The 18,942-nt window shown below is 33.9% G+C and overlaps 1 protein-coding gene across 6 annotated transcripts in view; it reads right to left on the reverse strand.

Moving 5' to 3' along the window:
- Positions 1 to 18,942, reverse strand: part of TOR1AIP1 (torsin 1A interacting protein 1) — a 40,818-nt gene that overhangs the window by 13,646 nt on the left and 8,230 nt on the right. For 4 of the 6 annotated variants that reach the window (XM_057729262.1, XM_057729261.1, XM_057729259.1 and 1 more), the window contains exons 4-7: positions 18,628 to 18,672; positions 5,127 to 5,168; positions 4,225 to 4,308; positions 1,882 to 1,938 (exon numbers count right to left, since the gene is read on the reverse strand). In XM_057729262.1, coding sequence (XP_057585245.1) covers positions 1,882 to 1,938; positions 4,225 to 4,308; positions 5,127 to 5,168; positions 18,628 to 18,672 — 228 coding nt within the window. The remainder of the gene's footprint in view (positions 1 to 1,881; positions 1,939 to 4,224; positions 4,309 to 5,126; positions 5,169 to 18,627; positions 18,673 to 18,942) is intronic. The other 2 variants (XM_057729263.1, XM_057729260.1) reach the window with 1 other exon arrangement.

Genomic DNA, 18,942 nt, shown 5'->3' on the forward strand with positions numbered 1-18,942 from the left:
AAATGTACAGGTACCAAGTATAATTTTACCAATTCTCACACTTTGTGTGATACTATTACTCCTATTTTACAAATAAGGAAACTGAAATTGATAATTTTCCCTTGATTACATATCTAAAGGTAGTAGGGCTGAGATATAAACCCAGGCAGTTCATATATAATAGTATATACTACAAAAGCAAATTTGTGAACACTGCAAAGTTGTTATAAAGTGCAAGATACTACTTCATGTTTTGGGATGGTATTCAGGACAAGTATAAAATGATACAATAGGATAATCAGAAAAGGATATTACAAACAATTATAACATGGTAAATTTCCAAATCTGCCTTGATAAAACAAGTTACTTCTAACTACTGATACAAATACCAATACAAATTTATGTTCAACTTAATTTTTTTCTGACTACAAATGTAATATATGCTGGCTGTAACAGAAATACACCATTCTAGAAATGCATAATCTAAAAATTCATTAATATCTATTAAGCACCTACTATATGCGAAACATTGTAGGAAAACCGTGGTGAATAAGACAGATGTATATTCCAGATTTGTTTTCAACCTGCACTAACAAAGAACTTCTTAAAAAAGCAGACACACGCTTTTTTGTATTGTCTTTCATTGATTCTATGAAGTAATTTTTTAAAAACACCATTGCTTTAGGGCTGCATCTTATAATCAATGGTATGACACAGTTTAACCGGATGGCTTTCTTTCTCAGTGATACATAAAAGCAATGGCACTTTAGATTCAAGGAAATATACACAGATCACCTAATTGTATACAAACAACTCATTTTCCATAACTGAAGAGTATACCATTGCATAAATACAGCATAATTAATATAGGGAGACACATTTCAGAGCCTCCAAAGATCAAAGATTTAGAATAACAAAGGGCAAACATATGAGATAATTCAGAGAGTAACTGTCCATAAATGACTGATTTTTGTTTCAGCCGCTTTTGCTTTGTCTCAGTTTAAACTCCAAATCCAGAACCTAATAAAAAACTAAATATATATATATATACACACACACACATGAAATTCTATGAACACAGTGATTACAAAAGATTTCCAAAGACTTTTTTCTTGAAAAATAGTCTCATATTTTTAAAAAGGTGACGTGGAAGGAAAAAAAAAGTGCTTGAAGATTTTACATTCCAGGATATTTCTGGTTGATTAATAATTAATTTGAATTCTGGGACTTGATTTAAAAATGGAAAAAAGGAAAAACAGTGTAATTTCTGCTTAACCTAAGAAATACATATCCATTGTAGATAATCCGCAAAATATAGAAAAAAAGTAAACAAAAAATGTCAACGATTCTACCATCCTGAACAAATCATTGTTAGCATTTTAGTATATTATTTCCCAATCTTTTTTTGTGTGTTACATTTTGTCAACATTTTATTATGAAAGCTTTCTAAGTTTTAAGCAAGGCTGTAAGACTTTTATGTACACACCAACTAACTTATCATTAACTTTTTACTATACCTGATTTATCATGTATTTATTCATCCTACCAAACTTTCACAACACAGTTGAAATCATACCATATAAGTAGGCTCAAACTACAACATTAGTTAATTAAACTAAAACAATCAACAAATTTATGTTGCAAACAAGGACATTCAACAAATCATAGAAAGTAGTCTTTGTTTTGTTTTGTTTTTTTAATTCAAAATCAAGGTTGGGTATAGAGGTGATTAAATCAAGAAGCAAATTCAAAATGCAAGATGAGCTTTTTTTTTTAGCATTCACTATACCTCTTTTTCAACATTTTACATTAAACTGCAAAAGAGGATCTTCAAAAATAAGAACAGCATTTGACCACACCCACAGGTAGACTTCTAAGGGTGTAAATTATCGTTTTACTTACTTTGCGATGACTGCCAAAGTGATTCTGGATATTGACTTAATGATCTGGTGGTTTGGTCTAAAAACAATAAAGAAATATACTATAAAGCATATTTAACTTTCTAAGTGAACAATGAGTAATAAAAAGAGCAAAAATATTCAGATAAACCCCAGGGAATTCAACACTTGAATGTATAATTTATTTTAAAAAATAGTTTCTAAGAGGTCGTGTTGTATCTAAAAAATTAATTATGTCTTTTCTTTTTAAAGAAAAAACAATAAGATATAGAACATGGCATGATGTAAAGGAGATAATGAAACCTCTGAGTTGGGGAAAATCTTGAAAGTTTACTTATAGTAATGGATCTTCTTGAAATCATTACTATTCATTTTGCCTTAAATTTTTCTTGCAAGTGGTCAATACATTATGTATTTTAGTCTTCCCTTCTTAAAAATTTGTTTTCATTTAAAAGTGGAATTTATAACAAAATATGTTTAAAAGCAATCAGATTGCTATCTGTGAGGCAAAAGCATTTGACACATCCAGACAGTGACTAAATATTTTTTTTTAGTGTACTCCTATAACTAAAAAAATTGAGCATCAATCTCCAAAATGTATTTCTAATATTATATACAAGCACTACTAAAATAATATATTAACTGGTGTGTTGTATATATTATAAAACAAACTAAAATAGACATTCCAGTGGATCCTCTAGTACTTATTCGGTGATTAACTGGCCCAGAAGACAATCTAGAAAGATCTGTATTCTTCTTAACATGCCTCACCTCTTTGTTCTTTAGCTAGAGTTTTCTTCTACATGGGGTATTCGTGCCTCAGTAAGAATTTATAAAAATTCAAAAGGGATCACAGAGCTTGGGGTTTATGTAGTTTCAAACAGTAGCACTGGTAGCAATGGCATCAAGCTACTGGCTATATGAATGGCTTAATTAGTCTCTAATTTTTAAAGCTGTATGTATGCACATATGAAAACTAACAATAGCATTTAATTTGAGTGTTTACTATGTGCTAGGTGCTCTCTAAGTAATTTAAGCTCCCACCAACAACCCAGATGAGGAAACTGAGGAACAGAGAAGTTAAGCAATTACCTGAGGGCACAAACCTAGTAGTGGAAGAGTGAAACCCAGTTAAATTTCAGAGCCCATGATCTTAACCACTACTCTAGAGTGCGGCAAATCTTCTTTGGGATTTCTGTATCAGGGAAAAACAGGGAGGGACTGCTCTGGTGGTCCAGTGGTTATGAATCCAGACTTCCAAAGCAGGGGGCCCAGGTTTGATCCCTGGTCAGGGAACTAGATCCTGTGTGCCACAACTAAGACCCTGGCACAGCCAAATAAATAAATAAATATTTTTAAAAAAAAAGAAAGAAAGAAAAAGAAAGAAAGAAGGAAAGAAAGAAAGAAAAAAGGGGGAAAATGAGGAAGGGTAGGAAATATATAGAATACCAAATGCCCATAAACCAGCTTCTGAGCTTATTTTTAAAGTGGAATGATTAAGTAAAACATAGGAATTACAGAAATTCTCAAAAGGTAGTGAGGGGTAAACAGACTCTAAAACTTTTTTTTTTACCTTTTTCTTTTTTCTTTAATTGGGGTATAGCTGTTTTACAATGTTGTGTTAGTTTCTACTGTACAGTGAAGTGGAGTTCCTTGTGCTATACAGCAGGTTCTCTTTAGTTCTCTATTTTATACATATTAGTATATATATGTCAATCCCAATCTCCCAGTTCATCCCTCCCCCCCTTCCCCTCTTGGTGTCCATACGTTTGTTCTCTACATCTGTGTGTCTATTTCTGCCTTGCAAATAGATTCATCTGTACCATTTTTCTAGAGACTTAATCTTTAATGGGACTAAGATATAAAATTCTCCATTATTTACTCTGTTTATAAATTTGATCAGCACCCTTATAAGTCTCAAGTAGGTATTTTTTTCTCTTCAGTCAATTCCTTCCTTGAATAAACTTAAACAATTCACATGAACAATCAGAAACTGTTATTGCTAACTAGATGTGAACTGGAACAATTCAGAGATAAAAGTAGTAATCTAAGTTTATTAAAACTTCCTAAAAGCTAACTGACACTCCTGATAGTGTAGTAAGTCAATGATAGTGTGATCAGTTTCTCTATAAAATTTTTTAAAAAACCACAAATAACTCTTCTTTTGGGAACAAAAATACCTTATGTTCCATAAACAACAAAGCAAGGTAAAAGTGATTTATTTATTTAGATATTACATTACTAACCAGATGTATACATGGAATCAGTAGTTCATAGAATACCTTTATACTTTAACTAAAAATACAGCTCCTAAGATAAGAGTCATAAGGACATAAAGCAATGTTACCTCCAGACTCAACAGAATCCCTGGATCTGACCTTAACAGTAACATCACTGTCAGAGCTGTCTTGATCATTTTCCTCAGTTTCCCCTAAAAAGAAATAAAAATACACTAGTATAGTTTTTATTCTAAGGCTCTAAAGATCTGCATTAAAAAATAAAAACAAGTAATTCAACATTAAAATGAAGCCTTTTAAATAACTGGATATAGAATTGCTATCTATTATACTTACTATCCTGAGTTACAAAGTTCTAAATCAGCTAAAATTGAGCTCAGTTATTTTATGTTCTCTGAGGTACATAATTATATCCCAAACAAATATTCAATAAGATTATATCCTGAGGCTTTAATGTAGAGTCAAAAAGTAAACAAGTGAACATCAAATAGAAAAGTTTTACCTTATGGGGAGGAAAAGTACATATAGTTAGAGTATAAATTCAGACAAGATTAGTACATGCACGCATCTGTGTTTGCATACAGGGTGTGTGTATACATATACCCATACACAAACATTTCAGTATGCAGGTGACTAATCTCAGATTATGGTGAACTTAAAAATGGACTAAATTTTACTGTACTATTCAAACATAGACTGGTTATGAGAATTTGAAAACTGATTATTTCAATACCATAATCAAAAGCCAGCACATGCCAGAAACACAAAATATTAGCTTTGCTTAAATTAACTCAAACAGACAAAAGATGCTTAAAATGCACATAAAGGCTATCATCACTCATTCTACCCTATTTTACCTGTCTATTTAACAGTTCAGATAAGCATGAGGTTTTTTTTCCCCAAAGACACTATTTTTTGCTCTCTCTCTTAAGTACCTATCAAAATTGCTTCTAATCTTAACAACAACAAAAAAGGTTTAGAATATATTGCATGATATTTTAAGAGAAAATACCTTCTTCTGAGAAAATGACCTTCTGTTGTACACTGGTGGTTTCTAGAAGAGAAAAGCATACATGTTGTATATAACATCGTAAGCCAAAGCTCAGGAATAAATAAGAGCACATAATTTAGGAAAGTGAATACTACATCACACCAACTACACTTTTTTCTGTTAAATTAAAAAAAAAAGAATTGATTATTTCCCCTTACATTATTTCAGGAGTAAGTCTGCTACAAACTAGAATCAGAAAGAGCTTATTGTTTCTTCACCCAGAGGTCAATTTGTATTATAAAATGTAACCTGTGTTTGTAGAAAACATGAAACTCTACGTTGATAAATACAGTCCCTATAGGACCAATTTGTTGATATCAATGAATTAACTTGCTGGGATTTTGACTGGTGTTGCACTGAATCTACAGATTAAGTTGGGAAGAAATGACATCTTGACAATATTGAGTCCTCCTATCCATAAATAAACATGAAACATCTCCCCATTTACTTAGTAGTTCTTTAATTTCATTCATCAAAGTTTTGTAGTTTTTTTTCATATAGATCTTATACATGTTTTGTTAGATTTATATCTAAGTGTTACATTTTAGGGTATGCTTATGGTAATTATACTGTGTTTTTATTTACAAATATCTCTTGTTCACTGCTGGCATATAAGAAAGTACTTGACTTTTGTATATTAACCTTGTATCCTACAACCTTGCATAACTGCTGGTAAGGTCCAGGAGGTTTTTCGGTCCATTCTCTTGGATTTTCTACATAGACAATCATGTCATCTGTGAATAAAGACAGTTTTATTTCTTCCTTCCCAATCTGTATACCTTTTATTCCCTTTTGTCTTACTGCATAAGCTAGAACTTCCAGCACAATGTTGAAAAGTGGTGAGCAAGGACATCCTTGACTTGTACCTAATGTTAGTATAAAAGCTTCCAGTTTCTTACCATTACACATTAGCTGTAGTTTCTGTAGACAGTTTTTATCAAGCTGAGAAAGTTTACCTCTATTCCTAATTGAGGATTTTTATCATGAGTGGGTGTTGGACTCTATCAAATGCTTTTTTCTGCATCTACTGATATCATATTTTTCTTTAGTCTGTTGATGTGATGCATCATATGAATTGATTTTCAAATATTAAACCAGCTTTGCACACCTGTGATAAATCCTATTTGGTTGTAGTGTATTAATTCTTTTTGTACTTTTAAAAATTTGATATACTAGTATTTTGTTGAAGATCTTTGCATCTGTGTTCATGAGAAATATTAGTCTGTGGTTTTTAAAACATTTTAAAAATATTTAAGTCACATTGATCTATAACATAAGTTTCATGTGAACAGCATTTTATTTCTACTTCTATATATCCTACAATGTGCTCACAACCAAAAACTTTTCTATCACCATACAGTTGATCCCCTTTACCCACTTTCCCTTCCCCACTGTCCCTTCCCCCTTATAACCATTACTTTATTCTCTATATCTACGTTTATTTTTGTTTTGTTCATTTATTTTTAAATGTTTATTAGTTTTTTATATTCTACATGCGAATGAAATCATATGTATGTTTTCCTCTGTCTGACTTATCTCATTTAGCATAACGCCTTCAAGGTCCATCCACATTGTCACAAATGGCAAAATTTCATCTTTTTTATGGCTGATTAGTATTCCACTGTATACATGTATCACATCTTCTTTATCCATTCATCTGTCGATGGGCACTTGGGTTGTTTCTGTATCTTGGCTACTGTAAATAATGCTGTGATGATTATAGGGGTGGGTGGCAGTGCAGATATCACTTCGGATTAGCATCTTCATATTCTTTGGATAAATGCCCAGAAGTGGATAGCTGAATCATATGGTAGTTCTAGTCTTAATTTTTTGAGGAATCTCCATGTAGTCTTTCTTAGTGGCTGTACCAATTTACATTCCCACCAACAATGTATGAGGGGTCCCTTTTCTCCACATCCTTGCCAACACCTGTTATTTCTTGCCTTTTTGAGAATTTTAACAGTTGTGAGGTGATATCTCACTGTGATTTTGAACTTCCATAATAATCAGTGATGTTGAACATTTTTCATGTGCCTGTTAGCCATCTGTATGCCTTCTTAAGAAAAATGTCTCTTCAGCTCCTATGCCCAACTTTTAATCAGGGTGTTTGGGGTTTTTTGGTTTTGAATTATATGAGTTCCTCATACATTTGATATGTGATTTGCAAATACTTTCTCCCATTCAGTAGGTTGTCTCTTTGTTCTACTGATGGTTTCCTGTGCAGAAGCTTTTTAGTTTGATGTATCTCATTTGTTAAATTTTGCATGTTTCCCCTGCATGAGGAGACATATCTAGGAAGAGACTGCGAAGACTGATGTCAAAGAACATATTGACTATGTCTCTTCTAGAAGTGTATGGTTTCATCTTTATTCAAATAGTCCATTTTGAGTTAGTTTTTGTGTATGGTTTGGTCTAGTTTCATTTTTCTGCATTTGGTTATCCAGTTTTCCCAGTACCATTTATTGAAGAGACTATCCTTTCTTCATTGTACGTTCTTTGCTTCTTTGTCATAAATTAATTATCCATATGTGTGTGGATTTATTTCTGGGTTCTCAGTTGTGTTCCACTGATCTATGTATGTTTCTCTGCCAGCACCATACGGTTTCTATGTCTCTGTAGTATCGTTTGGAATCAGGGAGTGTGATACCTCCAGCTTTGTTCTTTTTTCTCAGGATTGCTTTATCTATTTGGGGACTTTTGTGGTTCCACGTAAGTTTTCAAATTTTTTGTTCTATTTCTGTGAAAAATGTTCTTGGGATTTTGATAGGGATTGCACTGAATCTGTAGATTGAATTAGGTAATAAGTACAATTTTGACAATGTTAATTCTTCCAATCCATGAGCATAGAATATCTTTCCATTTATTTGTGTCTTCTTTAATTCTATAGTGTCTTACATTTTTCAGTGTACATGCCTTTTACCTCCATAATCAAATTTACTTCCAGGTAGTGAAAGAAACCATAAACAAGACAAGAAGACAACCCTCAGAATGGGATAAAATATTTGCCAATGAAGCAACTGACAAAGGATTAATCTCCAAAATACACAAGCAGCTCATGCAGCTTGATACTAAAAAAGCAAATAACCCAATCCACAAATGGGCAGAAGACCTAAACAGACAATCCTCCAAAGAAGACATCAGATGGCTAACAAACACATGAAAAGATGCTCAACATCACTAATTATCAGAGAAATGCAAGTCAAAGCCACAGTGAGATATCACCTCACATCAATCAGAATGGCCATCATCAAAAAATCTAGAAACAATAAATGCTAGAGAGGGTGTGGAGGAGAAAAGGGAACCCTCCTGTACTGTTGGTGGGAATGTAAGTTGGTACAGCCACTATGGAAAAGTTTGGAGATTCCTTAAAAAACTAAAAATGGAACTACCATATGACCCAGCAATCCCACTACTGGGTATACACCCAGAGAAAACCATAAGCCAAAAAGAAACATGTACCATAATGTTCATTGCAGCGCTATTTACAATAGCCAGGACATGGAAGCAACCTAAATGCCTGTCAACAGATGAATGGATAAAGAAGATGTGGCACATATATACAATGAAATATTATTTAGCCATAAAAAGGAATGAAGTTGAGTTATTTGTAGTGAGGTGGATGGACCTAGAGAGCGAAGTAAGTCAGAAACAGAAAAACAAATACCATATGCTAACTCATATATATGGAATCTAAAAAAATAAAAATGGTACTGATGAACCCAGTGACAGGGCAAGAATAAAGATGCAGATGTAGAGAACAGACTTGAGGACACGGGGCGGGGGGGGGGGGGGTTGGTGAAGGGGAAGCTGGGACGAAGTGAGAGAGTAGCATTGACATATATACACTACCAAATGTAGAATAGATAGCTAGAAGGAAGTTGCTGCATAACATAAGGAGATAAACTTGATGATGGGTGATGACTTAGAGGGCCAGGATAGGGAGGGTGGGAGGGAGTAGCAGGAGGGAGGGGATATGGGGATATATGTATAAATACAGTTGACTCACTTTGGTGTACCTCAAAAACTGGCACAAGAGTGTAAAGCAATTATATTCCAATAAAGAATTTTTAAAAAAATTTACTTCCAGGTATAAATTAGTATTGAATCTTGTTAAATGCTTTTTCTGCATCTATTGAGATGATCCTATGGCTTTTATCCTTCATTTTATTAAGGTGGTATATTGCAATGATTGATTTTCGAATGTTGAACCATCCTTGAATGGGATAAATCCCATTTGATCATGGTGTATGATCTTTTTGATATATACTGTTGAATTCAGTTTGCTAATATTTTGTTGAGGATTTTGCATCTATGTTCATCAAAGATACTGGATTGTAATTTCCTGCTGTTGTTATCATTGTCTGGTTTTGGTATCATGGTGACTGGCTTCTTAACACATTATTGACTAGAGGATTTTTGCAAAAACTAACGCCTGTGGTAATAATACGTCTCTGGTTAATGTGTTAAAGTTAGGAAGTATTCCCTTCTTTTCAGTTTTATGCAACAGTTTGAGAAGGATATGTATTAACTCTTCACCAAATGGTTGGTAGAATTCACCTGTGAAGCCATCTGTCTTGGACTTTTTTTGGGAGTTCTTTGATTATTGTTTCAATCTCTGTACAAGTGATCAGTCTATTCAGATTTTTTATTGCTTCCTGATTCAGTCTTGGAAGGTGGTATGATTCTAAGAATTTGTCCATTTCTTCTAGGTTGTTCAATTTGTTGGTGTATAGCTGTTAATAATACTCTCTTATAATCCTTTGTATTTCCATGGTATCTGTTATTTCTCCTCTTTTGTTTCTAACTTTATTTATCAGGGCCTTGTCTCTTTTTTCCTTAGTGAGTCTAGCTAACAGCTTGTCAATTTTGTTTATCTTTCCAAAGAACCTGCTTTTAGTTTCATTTATCCTTTCTACTGGCTTCTTAGTCTCTTATTTATTTTCGCTCTTATCTTTACTTTTTCCTTAATTATACTAACTTTGGGATTCGTTTGTTCTTCTTTTTCTAATTACATTAGGTATAAGGTTAGATTGTTTGAGATTTTTCTTGTTTTTTGAGGTAGACCTTATTGATATAAACTTCCCTCTTAGTAATACTTTTGCTCCAACCCATAGATTTTGGTATATTTTATTTTCATTTACATTTATTTTCAGGTAATTTTTGATTTCTGCTTTAATTTCTTCATTGACTCAGTTTCCATATATTTGTGATTTTTCAAGTTTTGCTCTTGTAGTTGATTTCTAGTTTCATTCCACTGTGATCAGAGAAGATGCACATGATTTCAATCATCTGAAATTTACTGAAACTTGTTTTGTGTCCCAACATATTGTCTATCCTTGAGAAAGTTCCATGTTCACTTGTGAAGAATATATATTCTGCTGTGTTTGGATGGAACATTCTTCAAAAATCTATCAAATTCATTTAATCTAATGTTTCATTTAAGGCCAGTGTTTCCTTGTTGACTTTCTGTCTGAATGAGCTATGTCTGTTATGTTATCACTGTTATGTCTTCTTGATAAACTGTCTCCTTTATTATCATATACTGTTCATTTTTGTCTCATCTTTTTTGCCTTGAAGTCTACTTTTTCTGATATGCATATGGCTATACCAGCTTTCTTCTGGCTGCTATTTTCTTGATGTATCATCTTCCAACCCTTTACTTTTAGCCTATGTTTGCCTTTAGAGCTGAGGTATGTCTTCTAGAGGCAACATACAGTTGTTTTTCAATCCATCTGGCCACTCTGTGTCTTGATTGGTGAGTGCAATCCATTTCTATTTTGGGTGATTATTGATAGATAAGGAATTAGTACTGCCATTGTATCTTTTTTTCTGATTGATTTATATCTTCTTTCTGCTTGTGCTTCTGTCTGACATTTTGGTTTGGTGGTTTCCTAAGATATTTTTCTCACATTCCTCTCATTATGTTATGTTTCTCCTCTATGTTTACGTTCTGTGTTTATTCTGAAGTTTGTATAAAGTATCTGTTAAAATAGTCCTTTTTCTACTGATATCTTCATTTACCTATACAAGTTCTGTCCTTTTCCTCTTCTGCTTTTATGTTTTTGTTGTTTTAAACTGTCACTTTTAATGTTGTGAGTTTGTTATCAAAGTGAGATAGTTGTATTATTCTGCTTTTTTTTCTCCCTTTAACCTTTATGTGATGATAGAGGTTTTAAAAACGTATTTTGATAGACAGTTGTAATTTTATGGTTCTATTTATCACCTTGTTCAAAGTTTTGTGTATTTGGGCCACTTTGTTTCTGGCTGAAGAGCTCCTTTCAATAGATCTTGCAAGGCAGGTTTAGTGTTGAACTCCTTCAGCTTTTGTTTGTCTGGGAAAATCTTTTTCTCCTTCATATTTGAATGTTAACTTTGCTGGATAGAGTATTCTCATGTGATAGTTCTTATCTTTCAGTATTTTTGAGAATGTCATTCTATTCCTGACCTGCTGGGTTTCTGCTGAGAAATCCACTGATAGCCTAATGGGGGTTCCTTTGTAGGTCACCATTATTTTTTCCCTGGCTGCTTTTATAATACTGTCATTGAATTTTGACAATTTTAATTTTATGTCTTGGAAGAGGTCTTTTTGCATAGAGGTAATCAGGTGTTCTCTTCGCTTCATGGGCTTGTATATGCAGCTCCTTCCCCAGGTTTGGGAAATTCTCAGCTATTATTTGTTTAAATAAACTCTCTGCTCCCTTCTTCTGGGATACCCATTATCCTAACATTGTCCTTTCTAAAAGAGTTGGACAGCTCTTATAGGATTTCTTCACTTTTAAGACATCTTATTTCTCTTTCCTCTTCTACTTGTATCATTTCTAGATTTCTGTCTAGAGGTTGCTCTCTCTTCCATGTGGTCTGCTCTATTTCCAATACTTTCTAATGAATTCATCTTATTTATTGTGTTCTTCAGCTCCAGAACTTGTCTTTTAGAATTTCAGTGTCTTTGATAAAGTATTCATTGTTCATTAATTTTATTGATCTCATTAAACTGCTTCTTTATGGTATATTCTTGAGTATCTTCATGATAGCTATTTTGAATTCTCTATCAGTCAGATTATAATATTTCATGACTTGAAGTTTTGTTTCTGGAGAATTGTCATTTTCTTTTTGTGTTACTCTGTTATTGTGGTTCTTCATGTTGTATGATGATGAACTATTCCTCTGTCAGCACATTTGATATTAAATGACAGGTGAGGAGTTTGATTCCTTTGTTTTCTAGTCAGTGGCACTATCACACAAGTTTTTAGTTTTTCTTACCTGCAGCTACTGGTTACATCTGAGTGGCACTTTCTAGCCTCCACCTTCTCTGTAAGAGGTGTGGCTCTGTGCCTTTGTTGTAGCTTTTTGTGCCATCAGGGTCGTAGCTACTTGCTTCTGCTAGAGTCACTGTCATCACCAGGATGGTGGACTCTTTCCTTCCATTTAGGATCCTCTGAGACACAGTTTCCACCATGGGTGGAGAGGATAGAGGGGGCAGGGAGCTGGAGTCACGCAGCCACCTCTACCTTGTCTGCTGTAAGGTTTGCAGGCTCTACTACTATGAATAGGGGGTGGTAGGGGCTGCAGATGTGGGCACCTCAGCAGCTACTGCAGCAGGGTCCCAGGTCCCACTGTTGCTACCCACCAGTTACTTGTGGCTCCAGGTGCTGGTGCGGTTGATTGGGTCAAGTCATGTGTGTAGCCTTTTTTGCTGTTACTGGGTTCTCTGAAGCCGTGGGCTCTGCTGTCCCATCAAAGGACCCAAATCGCAGGCCCCATCTCCACAGTTCCCTCAGGTCCACTTCCATTAAGTGTTAAAATTTATCCACTTTCAGATGTACAGATCCGGAATTCTCCAGCATCCTGTTGTTCTGGGCAGAGGCACCTTTGTGTGGATGTTTCACTGGTTGTAGAGTGACGGGGAGAGGCAAAGGTACATGTTTCACTCTGCTGTGCTTCTGACATTGGTCTACAGTTTTTTCTGTTTTCATTTGGTTTTGGTATTAGCATAATGCTGGCTTCACAGAATGAGTTAGGAAGTATTTCCTCTGCTTTTATCCTCCAAGGGATTGTAGAGAATTGTTATAATTTCTTCCTTAAATGTTTGATAGAATTCACTAAGAAACTCATCTGGGCCTGGTGCTTTCTGTTTTGGAAGGTTATTAATTATTGATTCAATTTATTTAAGAGATATAGATCTATTCAGATTGCCTATTTCTTCTTGAGTGAGTTTTGGCAGATTATGTCTTTCAAGGAATCAGTTTATTTCATCTAGGTTATCAAATCTGTGGGTATAGAGTTATTCATAATATTCCTGTGTTATCCTTTCAATTTCCATGGGATCCACAGGGTCCCCTCTTTAATTGCTGATATCAGTAATTTGTGTCCTACCTTTATTACCTCCTTTTTTTTTCTTCTTTCCTTTTCTTTTTCTCTTAGCTTGGGTAGAGGCTTTACCTTTGAAGGATAGTTTTGCAAGGTACAGTATTGCAGGTTGGTGGGATTTTTTCTTTGAACACTTTAAATCTTACACTCTTGTTTGCATGGTTTCTGAGATGTTAAATGTTATTCAGACCTTTATTCCTTTACAGGTCATGTGTTGTCTTCCTTTGGCTTCTTTTGGGATTTTTTTTCTTTATTTTTGACATTCTGTGGTTTAAAAAGGCTATGCCTAAGTATACTTTTATTTTTTGCCATTTATCCTGCTTGGTGTTTGTGAGCTTCCTGGAACTGAATTTAGTGTTTGACATTAATTTGGGAAATTCTCAGTTATTATTATTTCAAACATTTCTTCTGTTCCTGTTATTCACATTATGCATACATTATACCTTTTGTAGCTGTTGCACAGTCTAGGATATTCTGTATTATTCAATCATACTTCTCTTTGCTATCTGGTTTCAAGGATTCTACCTTTTTAAATTGAGATATAACTGACATTTAACATTGTTTTATGTGTAAAGTGTACAATGTGTTGATCTGATACATTTATATATTACAATATGATTATTATCATAGCACTAGCTAACACATCATGTCACATAATTATCATTTCTTTGATGATTCTATTGATATATCCTGTAGAGATTCTTTACTTAGCCATGTCCAGTCCAATAAGCCCATCAAAAGTATTCTTCATTTCTGTTACAGTGTTTTTTCACTTGTAGCATTTCTTTTTCATTCTTTCTTAGGATTTCTCTCTCTCTGCTCACACTGTTTTTCTGTTTTTGTATGCTGTCTACTTTACCCATTAGAGCCCTTACCACGTTAGTCATAGTTGTTTTAAATTTCTGGTCTGATAATTCTAACATTCCTGCCATGTCTGGCTGATGTTGCTGTATCTTTTCAAATTGTGTTTTTTGCATTTTGGCATGTTTTGTAATTTTTTCCTGATAGTTGAACATGCTGTACTGGGTAAAAAGAACTGCTGTAAACAGGTCTTCAGTAAGGTGGTGGTAAGGTGTTGGGGAAGGGGAAGTATTCTCTAGCTCCAGGTCTCAGTTTTTTAGTTAAGCTTATGCTTCTGGACCATGAACTTCACAACACTTCCTCACTTTTTTCCCTTCCCCTTTAAGTGGGACAGGATATTCAGAGTGGTCTGGTGTTGGGTATTTCCCTTCCCTCAGCTCAGTCCTTTGATAATAATATAGTAGATTAGGTTCCAGTTAACTAGATTTCCCTGAGGGTTGGCCTTGCTAGGAAGAACAGAATGCCCTGGCATATTTCAAAATGTTTCCTTTCTCCCTCTACCTTGCAGAAGTATGAGGGGATTTTTCACTGATATTCATTATGGGAGCCTGGCTGAGCTTCTGGAGGTAAATTCCACAATACAGTAGGAGCCCACCTTTGACTGGGTCCTCCTGGAATTTTTAACTCTTTAGACTTGTCTACACTGAGCCTCTAACAATTCATCAACTGCAGCTCAGGTTTTCCTATGCTGCACTACCGTCTACAGAGGCTTCTGCTTGTGCATCTTGGCTCCAGTAAGACATGACTTCCTATACTTGCCCCTTTCTCCAATCTTGGGGGCAGTGGTTTGACCTGTGTCATCTCCTCTCTTATGTATCTAAGAAGAGTTGTTGATTTTTCAGTTGTCAGTTTTTGACTTGTTATTAGGCTGAAGTGGTGACTTTTAAGCTCCTTACATGTGGAACCAAAAGGTCTCCCTCAATAATTTTTTGAATAAATGAATGAGAGGTGATTTCTTCCTAAAATAAGAGGTTCCAACAACACCTAAGTGTAGGTCATGTAACACAGTAGCTTTGCTAAAGTTACATTTATATTAGGGCATTATATTTTATATAGTTTAAAAATTATTTGGTGTAGCAAAATTTCTTTAAGGCTGAACTGATTTTTGAATCTGCATTAATGAAAAGAAAAGTATGTTGAAGATTTACATTCATTCACCAAACTATCAGAGAAAAAACAGTACAGTAATCCCTCCCTTTTTCATCCTGATATAATTTATTTTCATAATACTTCTGAAGTTCCAGATCAATTTGTCTAGATCCAATTAACTAATAATCAATCCTTCATATACCAAGTTACCTAAAATTCAATCTCCTTTTTTTCTGTTTATGTTAGTGTTCTAATTAGGGGGAGGATTTAAGAATTATTTTTTAACCAGCTTATATAAGGGAGTTCCCCATTTACTTTTAATACTTCCTATATGTTACCATGTTTGAAGTATTTAATTTACTTTGAACACTTTAAAGACTTTTAATCTAGTATCTAAAAATCCTTTCTTTAGAACTCCCATCTTCCTAAGAGTAAATATTTATCAGCACTATACAAGACATAAACAATAACTTGTCAAGCAAGGCTCTCTTGATAATATCACTAAGAATAAAAAAGCAGTATTATTTTGTGCCTTACAATCCAGCAATATTTTATGAATTAGATAGCTTAAATATAATACATCTTACATATTTGACAAGTAATCATCATTGTAATAAGCTTTCGTCTTAGCTGTATATACATTCTTAAACACGGTTCTCACTCTAGAAAATGAAACTCTAGAAACTCAAGTCTACCGATTGAGAATGTCATTCTGAAAATTATTTAACATAAGATATCTCAAAGAATCACAGTTAATGTGAGTGTTGTCTCTAATGTAAAGGAGTTTCTCATATTGCCTGAACTTTAAAGGGAAAAGAGTGACATTCTATTAGAAGACAAACTGTAGTACTGGCAATATTTGTAACTCTCCTCCCCCATTTTGCCTGCTATTTATCCTTCAAAATTCAATTCAAATGCCATCTCCATAAAACCTTTTCTTTTTTTTTTTTAACCCAAGCTGCCAAAAATGTACAGATAAATATTCGAATACAATCTGATAATGAATCAGCAGTATCTATGACTACATAGCTTTTAATTTCATTTCCCTATTTTGTCATTCAGCTTCCTTTATTTTAAACTTCTTGGCTGTTTCATGTGGAAGGTTAAAGCATTTTTTAAAATATTTTTTTAAAAAGGTATTACTTTTCCCTACGCTCATGCAGAAACTTTAAGAAATTAAAATCCTATTTAGAGCAATAATACCCATAATCAAAAAAGAAGTTATTTTAATAAATTATAAAGGCTGTGGCTTTTAAACAAATGGCAATAATTAAATGTGCTATTAAGGAGGTGTCACTTTTCTAATAACTTCAACCAATTAGGAAAAGGTACTTTCAGAAGTCCTAGGTCTTTATGTTTGTTGTAAAAATAGATCACTTGTAAGTTATAACCACCTCCTTTGGTGGAGACCATCCACTAACTACATCACTTTCTATTCACTTTCTTTTGCCTGGTCAGTTTTTAAGAAAAACACGAAGTCCCAGGTATATTTCTACTATAGACTTTCCAATTCCTAGAGACCTATGGAATGTGTTCGTGTGAAGAGTAAAGGGTACTCAAGGAAATATAAACTTCGCTTACTTGTGTTGTGTCTGAGGACAAAGACATGAAGACTCAGAAGTGAGACTATCATGGTTTCTCAAAGAGAAGACTAGATAGAATACAGGAGGTACTGTGTCTCCTGTCTTTTTGTGTTGTCAGGAAAACCTAGTGTGGAGTGCTGCAATAAATCTATGTCCAGGCAAGTATGTAACTCTCTGGAATTTACTCTTAAAACAAACAATTGCTAATTTGGATGATATGCTGTGTTTATTTCTGCCACTGATAAAATCAGGGGTTGGTAAACTTTCTCCATCAAAGGCCAAACAGCACATATTTTAGGCTTTTCTAGCCACATAAGGTCTCTGTCATATATATATATACATACATACACACACACACACACACGTGTGAGTATAAGATCTAAAAATCTTTTCTTAGCTCATAGGCTATACAAAAATAAGACTGCAGGTCAGATTTTACTTAGAGACTGTAGTTTGTGGACCCCTGCTATAGACACCTTTAAGAAAGGTATCTTTTAAGACAATCGTGTTTTCGCAAACAGAGTGGGGCAGCAAGAAAAAAAGAATAAAGAATAGTTTGGAGATATCACTAGTATCAAGCTCCAAGAATACTCATTTTATATACTGCAAGATGTGCTGGCATTACTATTAAAAAAAAAAAAAGAAGAGGGTATCATTGTCTATATTGATTTCACAGAAATTTTCTTTAAGCTGGAAAGCACTTTTTTTAAAGTTAGTTTTTATTATAAAGTAATTATGGAAATGATTTCTAAATCTAGCATAGAAAGAACATAAAAGTGCTAGATTATTTCAGCTCCAAGTTCTCTTCTAATTAGGACTCTATGATTTAGACAAAATTTTTTTTAAGTTTTTAAATAGAGCATTTGAGAAACTGGTGGGTAAAAGTACACAAGATAAGTTGCATACTTGCAAGGATCATTTTCAGTACCCAGACACTATAAATTCTGAAATTTCTAAAAAAAATAGCGTGAGCTTAAGTGAAAGACAAATTTAAAACAAGTTGCAACTATTTATAAAGAAAAATGAAGCATCCCTCCTTTTGACTCATCTCCAAATTTAGAAAAGAATTGTAACCTAAGGCTAAAGTCCAACCACAATCAACGTAAGTTCACTTAAAGCCACAGATCTTGGTAGCTCATGTCCTACATTGAGGCAAACACTGAAATGAATATAAACCATTTCAACAAACATGGCAAAGGACACAACTTATTTTGAAAAAGCTCAAATTCACTTTCAAAATCAAGAAAAAACCTTAATTGGTAAGTTATCTCTTTTTTTTCTCGATAGTGCGAACTTAACGACTGCTGGTAAAAACTAAAATATATGTTATTACATTTTTTGTACACGAATTTAAACAAAAATATAACGAAAGACATAATTTCACAGAGAATAAAAACCAATGCTATTAAGAAATGTCATGGTCATAAGGACACTGTCCCTCAAGCTGAGGTAATGAACAGAGTAATACTCTCTCAGGCCGGTGACCGAATGAATGCGTTCCTGCATTCTATGGATAATTAGACCCCTCAGAGAGAACCTATGAGAATTAGAGATTGACAAACCTAATTCACTCATTTTAGTATTTCCATTTGTTTTGTATGCCGAATCTGCAAGAGAGATAGCAAGAAAATCATTAGAGCTTGAAAGGAAATGTATCATGTGGTTCTTTACCACAAGTTCATCATGAAAACCTTAACAGACTTTTTATCATTTATATCACTTAAAGGACACCCATTTATCAAAAAAAAAAAATTTAACCTAATTCTTTTTTAAAGAGAATGATTGAGGAAGAGAAACCTCATGTGAAGATAAATAAGCTTCCTTTTTAGTTGCCATGATAAAGCACCCCCATGGGCCAGTAAACTCTAAAAATTAAG

This window comes from Hippopotamus amphibius, chromosome 3 (genome assembly GCF_030028045.1).
Source record: "Hippopotamus amphibius kiboko isolate mHipAmp2 chromosome 3, mHipAmp2.hap2, whole genome shotgun sequence".
In the NCBI taxonomy this organism is placed as follows: Eukaryota; Metazoa; Chordata; class Mammalia; order Artiodactyla; family Hippopotamidae; genus Hippopotamus; species Hippopotamus amphibius.